The sequence below is a fragment of the Nansenia antarctica genome, assembly GCF_963989245.1.
Source record: "Nansenia antarctica genome assembly, chromosome: 3".
NCBI lineage: Eukaryota > Metazoa > Chordata > Actinopteri > Argentiniformes > Microstomatidae > Nansenia > Nansenia antarctica.
Window position 1 is genome coordinate 59,511,107 of NC_137688.1, and position 10,424 is coordinate 59,521,530.

The 10,424-nt window shown below is 45.1% G+C and overlaps 2 protein-coding genes across 2 annotated transcripts in view; one reads left to right on the forward strand and one right to left on the reverse strand.

The window, feature by feature from the left end:
- The first annotated feature begins 1,454 nt into the window (after positions 1-1,454).
- The window catches only part of bpnt1 (bisphosphate nucleotidase 1), a 417,747-nt gene continuing 408,777 nt past the window's right edge, over positions 1,455-10,424 (forward strand). Inside the window, exon 1 of the mRNA XM_080526479.1 lies at positions 1,455-1,490. Coding sequence (XP_080382605.1) covers positions 1,472-1,490 — 19 coding nt within the window. The 5' untranslated portion in view covers positions 1,455-1,471. The remainder of the gene's footprint in view (positions 1,491-10,424) is intronic.
- LOC308153133 (doublecortin domain-containing protein 2C-like) overlaps positions 7,572-10,424 on the reverse strand; it is a gene marked incomplete at both ends in the record, with an annotated part of 23,632 nt that continues 20,779 nt past the window's right edge. The window contains 2 exons of the mRNA XM_080526227.1: positions 7,572-7,604; positions 9,983-10,035. Of these exons, the coding sequence (XP_080382353.1) occupies positions 7,572-7,604; positions 9,983-10,035 (86 nt within the window). The remainder of the gene's footprint in view (positions 7,605-9,982; positions 10,036-10,424) is intronic.

Genomic DNA, 10,424 nt, shown 5'->3' on the forward strand with positions numbered 1-10,424 from the left:
TATCCCTGGCTGTGTCCTTCAGTCATGTCCCGTCTGCCCTCTCGACTTCTCCCTATCTCGCTTCCAGCATGCGAGGAGGGCTATGTGAGTTGATTCACAAATTGACATGAAAGCGAAAGTAAATTACTCTTCTGATGGAGGTTGATTGAAAGGGCTTATTTTCCAGCTCTCATCCACCCCCCAAAAAGCGAGCATGAGAAATGTTTTGTATTATGTCCAATTACTGTGTAAGATACTTGTTCCACATCTCTTCATTGATTTTTTGGCCTGATTTACGTGGGAGTGGGGCCGAAGATTAATCTCTTCTCCTGGCGAGACATGCCATCCAAGGGTGCTGTCAGTCAAATGGGCTACAGTACGTGGGTTGGGCAGAACCAACAGGACCACCAACAGCTTCTTCCCCACAGCTGTCAGACTTTTGACTCTAAACTCTACACTGTCTCACTGACCATTACAGTTGTGTTCTGTGTAGATCATGCTGTACATAGCCCATCCCTGTGTATCATAGCCCACAGCCTGTATTTTTGCATCTTTGTATACTTCACTATATACAACATATTTATCACATATGTATCATAGCCTGTACAATTGCACATTGTATATAATCTCAATTTATATATACCACTGCACATATACATCCAGTCACCATTGTATGACATACGCCATACACCAGGGGTCGGCAATTAAGTTTGGCTTCGGGCCCCAAAAAAAATTGCCACTAGATGGCGGGCCCGAACCTAATCAAAGGCTAATTTAAGTAATTGATTGTTTAAAAATGTGACACGTTCTAATGCTTTGACTTTTCTTTCGAGAGATGTACACATCGCTAGTAAACTAACACAGCTTGTTTTGTGAGCCTGCTAACAATGTAAAGTAGTGTTCTAGTTAACTAGGTAGCAGTCCAATCCATTACGTTGCAGTATTTTGGCTTGACTAGCGAGTTTGTGTTGTGATTCTCAACAACGTTGAAACGTAGTTTCACCCTTTTCCATATTTTTGAATAATAAATGTGTGGACTGACGATGTAGCGCAGCCTAACTTATTCTAATCATTATTTAACATACTTTTATTCTGATAATTATTCCCCCCTCCTCCCAGACAAGGTCACATTATTATTGGATTGGTTGTTTGCGTGCCGGGTGAAGTTAGCTAAACATTTAACCTGCTAGCTAGCAAGAGAAACATCATGTCACTCTCCAAAGGTCTAAAGAGGAAAGTTGACAGAAAACAGGGCATTTAAAGAGGAATGGACAGTGAACTATACGTTCATCCTACCTGGTTTCATCAATGCAAAGTCGTTGTGAGACTCACATTTTACGTGCTCACAATGTTCCCTTTCTATACATGCGAGTCGTCCTTTTCGTCAATGAATGTGATAAAGACGCACGAGAGGAATCGATTGAAGCATAAAAACCTTGAGAACTGCCGGATTAAAGTGACGTCCATATAAGCAAATACTGACCGATGGGAGATGCCACTTTTCACATTAAGTGAGTACCAAGCCTGTCGTTATTGTATTTAATAACCTAATTGTATTTTGTATATTTTGAATGAATGGCTCATTGTAATTATTATCCCTAATAGCGTGTTTGCTCTGTCGTTTCAGGAGCATAGGCCTATGCACCACCACCCCTCGCATAATCAAGCGGATTATTTTTATTTTTTTATTTTTTTCGCTGATGTTTTTCAGAATATTAAACTGAATTTGCTTTGTTACTGTTCATATGTGTGTTGCAGTCACATATACGTAAACATTACGTTTGAATTATTTACTGAGCTGGTGTTATTTTTTTCAAACCACACACGGCTATTTCAGCACTACACGTTGTCCACCTACTTATGATTCACTATGAGGGGTTCAGCGTCAGTGCGCTTCGGTGCACCCCGCTGCCTGATTGTCTGTCCCTGTGTCATTCACTCTCAACATGGATAAAAGTACAATAAGCATTATTCAGGTGGAGGTAGATTCTCTATTCGGACATTATAGGCGCTATATGTGGGACTGTCGGTCCGATATTGTAAAAAAAGAAGAAAAAAAGAAAAGTGGATTCTCAAAATAATCTGCTGGGCCAAATATTATTGGTGATGGGCCAGCAATGGCCCGCGGGCCGCCTATTGCCGACCCCTGCCATACACCATTGTATGACATTGTATGACATACCATTTGCACTTTACTGTATAGATTGCTGTAAATACTGCTGTAAATACTGCTACTTATCACTGCAATATAATTGCTATTTGTTGCACTTCTGGTTAGACGCACAATCATTTCGTTGCATTGTCTTGTACTATGTAATGACAATAAAGTGAATCTAATCTAATCCAATCTAATCTAATCTAATCTATACTCGATACGGAGGACGTGTCCAACATGGCCGTTCTGAAAAATAGCCCACATAAGGGTCACGTGAAAGACTGAGGAGGAAATGACTGGCTGACTGGTTAGGCTACTAGGACGAAAATGTGTCTTTGCTGCATTTCCCTCTGCCAAACCTCACCTTTAGAGATCGCCCAGTCTGAGAACAGCCAAAAAGTGTTTCAGCAGAGCAGACAGCAAAATCCATAGAAAGAAAAAAACAAAAACAAGCCACAAGACATTAGCTTCTACTGAGCCTAGTGAGGCTTTTAATCAAACGTTTTACAAACAATTAAGGCTGGGAAATTGTGTTGCTCCCCCGTGAATGTGTTTTGTTTCCCTTTCTCTAAACGGTTTGACTTTTGTTGGTCTTACTGTATATCCTCACAGCACAAATGCTCTCAAAGTCAATCTGGGAGAGAGTCCTCGTTTGCCCTGCTATTAGGCGCAATTGCCTGAAAGTATTAATGATGATAACTGTCACTCAAATGACGACAATACGCTCCACTCCTCAGCGCTGGCTATGCTCAAGCTGTCAAGCCGGAAACATCATCTCAGGTCAAAGTTTAATCTGCTCATCCTAATTCATCCATACACCCCAGCGGGCACTGCGGCCATTAGGAGGGACCCCGGCTGACCTCCTGACCTACTCTGGGGACGGGTACAGCTGTGTTATACGGCGAGCTGCGCAAACTTATCAAGCTTTAGCTTATCAAGCAGAGGAGAAATGAACAGATATAATTGGTACAACAAAAACCAAGCGCTTCAACGGCCAGTTCAGCGGTCCCCAGACCCCCAGGCCATCAGATGGCTCCAGTCAAAGGCGTTCCCCTCCTGTCTCCTACACACACCGGCCCCAGCATTGACAGTCCCATCATGGCAAAGACAGACCCCCACACTCCCCTTACCCTCAGAGGTGACCAGGAACCCGACGACACAGCCTGCCCACCAATCCATTTCAATCAGGGTGGAGATGTTTCATTTTTTATTACTTTTTCAATGCCCCCCCTGTCCGCGATAGCAGAACTATTAGCTCTTTAGATCAATGTGTTTTTATTTTCTGGTCTATCCTCCTACCTCCCTTCAACCACACATCCGTTGTCGTATTGGGTATCGGAAAAAACGGAATTACTCTATCTCCCTCTCCCCTGGGAGGGCTTCTGGAAAAGTTGATTTGCTACAGCCCGACTCTGTCTCCTTATCCCTGATCTACACACAGCCAGCTCCCCATGACACAGCGGAAGGGGCCAATCACACCAGGGGACAATGGGATGGGCTATCTGGGGCAGCAGGGGAGGAGGAGGCAGACAAGAGGAGAAATAATTAGAGCTCCTCTGACTGCAGGAGGCCAGGGGATGGATTCAGAGACATCATGTCGAGAGCCTAGAGGAGAGCTAGGAGAGGAGGAAGCCCATTCTATCCGTCCGTCCAGCCCACCCTCCCCCGCCCCCTCCTCCCACCATCACCACTTCCCTTTATCTCCCAGAATTACAGCCATTTATCAGTCTGTGAACAAAAACTGTCACTCCCCCCCCCCTGCCCCCCAAACACACACACACATGTGCACACACACACACACGGTCACATACCCACCACACACATGCACACATTTAAACACACATGTGCACACACACACACGCACACACTCTCATACTACACGCACAAACACAGTATTACGACACACCCCCGGGCTCCCCATCAGACACACTTTAATTGCAGCAGAATGGGCCCAGACTGAAGGTCATAAAGGACGTTCATTAAAACACTGTAACTTTGCTAATTGAAGCTTACTCAACGGTTGGCATGGTTGAGTGCCCATCAACAGCACAAAGGAGGCCCATTGTGGCAGTGGGGTTTGTGTAAACAGGACAGACGCACGTCCGGGGATGAATGACAAGAGCAGGGATGATGCCTGTGCAGTGGAGAGGCCGGGGGACAATCATGTGTCTGACACACACTCGCCAAACGCTAAGGCCCCCGGTGGCAGCCTCTCATTAGCACCGAGCCAAGCGATGTTCTAGATCCGCCGTAGCCGCTGTTTTCACCGCCTCATCGCTAGCTTCTTTTATTTATGCACAATTGGTTGTTTTGTGAGCATGTGTACTGGCTCAAGGAACAATTAAATTAATTAAATGTGGATTAAATCCACGCTTTGAATAGCAAATATGGTGTATGGAAAGTGTTTTGTTTGGTGATAATTTAATGCCTGTTTACGTGGACTCATTATAACTCATTTGGAATATGTCATCTGCAAATAATTACCATTTGGCAGTACATGTAATTAGCTCTTGATAGATTCATTAAGAGGCATGCAGCATAAAAGAATGGCTATAAACCTACAGAGCCATGTATGGACTCGATGTAAGCACTTTCATTCCAAATGTCCACGGATCAGAAATCACATGGCTGGCAGGAGCAATTGGAACGTTATAGATCTTCCTGTTTCACTTGATTAAGCATCCTCTCTCTCTGTCTCTAAGTGACACAGGACAATCCCATTACTGCCGATACGTCTGGATATTTCCTATAGTCCGGCGCATTGCCTTCATAGTGCATGTACTGTATCTAAATAGTGTTTGACTTTTCGGCTCCAACCCTTTTAATTGAGTTCATGTTGCCAATTGACCTCTGTAGGATGAGCCGGGGCCAACTCTTCCTCGCTGGTATTGATCACATTACATGTGTTCGGTCGTCACCCGTCATCTACCACCCATTTGAAGACGCCGCTGACTGATACTTGACTGTAGACTGCCTGTAGAATTCCTCTCAGCTCAGTGGGAGGTTAGTCTTATCTGTGAGTAAGAGAGAACTGTGGCGAAGGTGTGTTGAGAAGAAAAGCGAGCAAGGTGAAGAGCTCTCTATCCCCTGGTCCTCATCTACATACCTGACTGCTAATGTATGTCTATGCGTGCCCAGGCTGGCCGTGACTGTCCTAATATAAACAAACCTGGAGGACAAGCAGCACCTGGGAAGCCCTGGCTGACTCACCTGTCTCATTGTCTTAGAGCAGATGGGGCCGGTCTAACCCCTGGGCTACGGTGAGGTGAAGTCTCCATCCTCCTTTTCGGGCAGAAACATGGCCCTAGTCAGTGATCCGTTTCAAAGGCCCCTGCCCTGAGCTAGTCTGACTGATGTCAGTGGGGGGGTGTAGAGGCGGGGATTGGGGCCAGGGACACAGGTTAGATTTGCGACGAGATGCAGTGTGACAGCGGGCTTATTGCTCGGGTGCACAGGAGGAAGTGAGATTGGATCTGTGATATGAACACCCAGGCCTTCCATCCATCTCTCCTGTGGCCCTGTCCGCAGATTGGCCTGGTCTGTGTAGACTGCTGGCGGCTGCTCCATGATCATGTTTCTCAACCGCCATCCTCTCTCCGTTCGCCTAAGCACACAACAAGCTACACAGCCGTTAGTGTGACCTAACTTGTTGACTCGCTAATGATAAACGAGAGACCCGAGATAGGGCTCTGTGTAACGTCCGTAGATAGGAAAACAACAAGCGACATTGTTCCGTAGACCACATACGCATCATCAAACACTGTTAAGTATCTCTACTGCTTTGTTCCACCATAATACACCACGCTCACACTGAGTGCCTGTTTCCTAAAGGAAAATGAAGAGCCATTACCGGTACTTCACAGAATGACAGTTATCAATAACACACCTTACCAGTTGCACGCGAGACTACACTGGAGGTTTGAAAACAATAAAACATTCATAAACATGGGCTGTTGCTATTGATTCCCCTCCTGATGATTTGCTCTCTGTGATTGCCCGGCTATTTTATCTCAAGTGAACAGGAATAATGAGAACAGATACCGTGCATTCAGCATCTGTTATGCTGACTACTCTGATTTTCTGAAGCTAATTTGTTATGTTGTAACTCTAGCCTTAGCAATTTATGCGTGTTGCCTGTTATACCTTTTTACTCCAAGTCGACTGAAATCAATACCAATTGCTAGATACTGAGAGGAAACAGATGGGGCGGAGGTAAACATTGACCTTTGGTCAGTAATGAGATGCATGTGTGGAAATGAGCCTACTCAGGTGATGTCTTAGAGACGTTGTATTCATTTTAAAGAGCCGTATTTGTAAAAAATAAAAATAAAAAAATACATACATACATACATTGCGTGCCAAAATGAACCTCTTTCAAGATGTAGTGTGTAGTTTTTTTTCTTTTAAAAACAAAATCATTCATTTGATTTGCTTGTTGTTTACGTTACAGACTCCCCAACGCGACATCAATCTCGTTCGAAATGTTGACATGGAAATGCTAATGACTTAAATATCACAACATCAGCAGGCATATCACACAGCAATCATCCCATCTGAACGATCTCACATGTGAAAGAAACAAACATCTCAGTCTTAGATGGATCCAGGGTGGGTAAGTGTCCATATTTCCTCCTCCCTCCCTCCCTGACACGAGTGAGCGGTGGATCTGCAGGCTGGCTGCCTCAGCAGGTACCTGCCTGTCTGCTACAGCTAATTAGGCTTCACTTCCTGTCACTTCCTGCGACGGCCTCCGTTTTCAGGACACACATTAGTGCACCTGCCAGGCGGGGAGAGGAGAGAGAGAGATGAAAAAGCGTCTGAACGCATGCAGCAGGCATGTGGAGATGCAGTGACTGTGTCCATGCCAGCTGGTGGTGCTACCTAAAGCAGAAGAAAGCTTCCTTTGGGAATTTTTTTTCAAAGGAAAGGACAATGACTGGGACTGGGTTCTCTATTCAAAGGGGTTTTATGTGGCGTTGCTCATATTAATCATAACACTGAGGGGAGAATATTTTGGATCTCCCACCGACAGGAATTGACCCGTGCAGCTCAAAGGCAAGAGTGTCCATGGACGGACTACATAATGAACATGAATGGAATCACGGCGTCGGAGTCTGGACACAGGTTAACGCAGACATTAAAAGACATGCTTTATGAGACAATTCAAGACACATGCTTTCTTTTCAGGGCATCATGTAATCGCTGCAGGCGATTTTAGGGGGGCTGTTGAGAAAGTGTTTATCGTTGAATAATACATCATCTCTTCCAACTTCATGGATCCCAGAAGTGCAGTGCTGCTACTTCATGTTCATTTACACCATACCTAAGACGGTGTTTCTATCATTGCGTATCCACCTCATTTGTAATGCTTTTTACAATGTGGGGATTGTTTGGAACTAATGGTAAACAAAAGAGAATTAGTATCTGCACACCATTCTCAAGTCTTGGGGAAATAAATACCCTTAGTGGTCTGAATACACAAAACACAAAAACATCAACATGACCAATGCCTCAGGCAAGGCTGTATTGTGAACCTGCCAATAGCTTAGCACTTCAGACACCATCTATAATTAAAGCTCAATGGGCCCCACCAGTCTCACGGCCATGAGAGCCCAATCTGGCTTTGGTGTTTGTGTTAGTGTTAGAGTGTGTGTGTGTGTGTGTGTGTGTGTGTGTGTGTGAGTGTGTGCATGTGTGTGTATTTGTGTGTGTGTGTGTGTGTGTGTGTGTATTTGTGTGCATGTGTGTGTATTTGTGTGTATGTGTGTGTGTGTGTGTGTCTGTATGTGTGTGTGTGTGTGTGTGTGTGTGTGTGTGTGTGTGTGTCTGTATGTGTGTGTGCTTGTGTGTGTATTTGTGTGTGTGCATGTGTGCGTGTGTGTGTGTGTGTGCGCACGGTTCCTCTGTGTTGTGCCGTTGCCCACTGTCTCACCCAGCCCTCCCTGGGGATTACACAGCCAGCTAATGAGCACTGCTGTGGGGGGAGAGAGAGTGCAGACGGAGGAAGGGCAGAGGGACCTTATCTCCACAGTGTACCGTGGACTTCATTAACTGATAACGCACAGCGGCACAGACGCACAAGTGTTCCCTCACTGGCCTCTGACTGGATCTGAGCTCCCAAACCCTGTGTAATCAACGCCCGCGCTGCACCCACAGCTTATATGCTGTCTACCACAACCACAACACACACGGATCTCCATTTGGAATGAGTGCATACTGTTTGACTTGACAGATTAAAACTCGGATTAACCACATAAAGGTTTTTTGAAAGTGAAATAAAAATCTTTATATGACTCATTCATTGAATGATAACACATTCTGCACCATTGCTGTGTGAACCCAAACAGACACAGCTTATGACCTGCAGGGGGGTATAGTTCATTCCAGTTCAATTCCCTTATGAACATGCACTTGGCATCTCATAGGCTAGATAGGTCACTGCATCCCTCAAACGCTGACCGTTACTAATGAGAGAGATCCTTCTCTGGTTCCTCATCAAGACAGATTATACAAAGTTGTGTCTATAGTTTATGGACATGTTTGGATGGGCTTACAGGCACTTAAGTCTCTTTGGATTTTTAGTATCAGCATGTTCAATGTGCCTCTAAAGTAGAGGTGATAGCTTTAGCTGCTTGGCTGGCATGATGTAATCAACATGCAATTCACTAATAGCACGAGAACATATTTCACAGAAATATTGTTTATTAGATCTGACAATGTGTGCGACAGAATGTGTTAACACGTGCACGCGCACGCACACACACACACACACACACACACACACACACAGACACACAGACACACACACCCTGGCAACACCTCTGTCCACAGTTGCTCATTCAAGCTGATTCAGAACATTTCTCTCACAGTTTATATTGCACAGGATGCAGGAGCATATTGGCTTTCTGTTCCCATAGTTGACCTATGTGCCCCACGTTATGCTGAGAGATATGATGAACACAAACTCAGCAGGTTTGAGAACTCCAGCTGCCTCTCTCTCTCTCTCTCTCTCTCTCTCTCTCTCTCTCTCTCTCTCTCTCTCTCGCTCTCTCTCTCTCTCTCTCTCTCTCTCTCTCTCTCTCTCTCTCTCTCTCTCTCTCTCTCGCTCTCTCGCTCTCTCTCTCTCAGACCTCTGAAAATGAATAGAAAGTCCAGCTGCTTCAGGAAAGCAGCACCCAGTTTTAATAACAGTTTTTTGGGCTTGGGACTAGTTACATTATTGCTAGTGGAGCATGCTTGATTTAACAGAATAGAGGAGAGATCAGTGCTCTGCTGAAGTCTTTCTCTTAGAGTTGTAGGCTATACATAGAAAAGAAAGGGGACTGACTGGGGTACTTTTTATTGCCCAACTTCCAGTCATACAGTCTTTTCAAGAGGCTGTGTGAGAGAGGCAGTTGGCCAAAAATACTGGCAATAAAACACCTCCCTACCATCCCCTTTTGCTTGTGACCTTCTATAGGGCATCATCAACACAGACCTTTTAAACAATCACACAACACAACCCCACTCAGCCACTGCTGTTGAGCACGAAAACAATCAAAACATAAATTGGGGTAAAGTGTAATGTGTTGTCATACTCCTAGAACTGGGGTTGTTACTCACACAATTCCACCACAGGGGAGCCTTGGAAGTCATGGACAGGTACAGTACTTAAATACGCTAATTGCCATTACATCTTCAAATCCCTCTGTAAATGGTCCCCCGCATACGCCCACTGACACCTGACCTATTGTGAATCTCATTGTGATTTATGGAGCTCGTCAGACCTCACATTTATTCACATAACTACAATTATCTGGGCAGGATCTCCATGAATATTTAACAGGCCCCAATTAAACTGTGTCTGACCCACAGGGCTGAGGGCTGGCGAGTGGAGGTGAGGCCGGGCCGGACGCTCCGGACTGGCGGGAGCAGAAGGAGCACGTTTGGAGTCACGTCAGTACATACAGTACATACAGTACACCTCTCTGCTACCCCACCACTGAGCATTAGAAAGTCTACAGTGTATCATTCAAAGGACACATGCACATGTGCACAGACAAGTGCACAGACAAGCCTACGCACACACACACACACACACACACAGACACACACACACACACACACACACACACACATTACCATACAGTAAGTGTTCTTCTATTCTACTGTGGTGCATCATATTACCCCGTTAAAAAGCACAGACCACTGAGGAGCTTCATGTGAGGAGCTCCCACCTGGACCTGAAATTCCTATCGTAGAAGGAAGAATGAGTGATGAATTCCATTCCATCAGAATTCTATTATACATG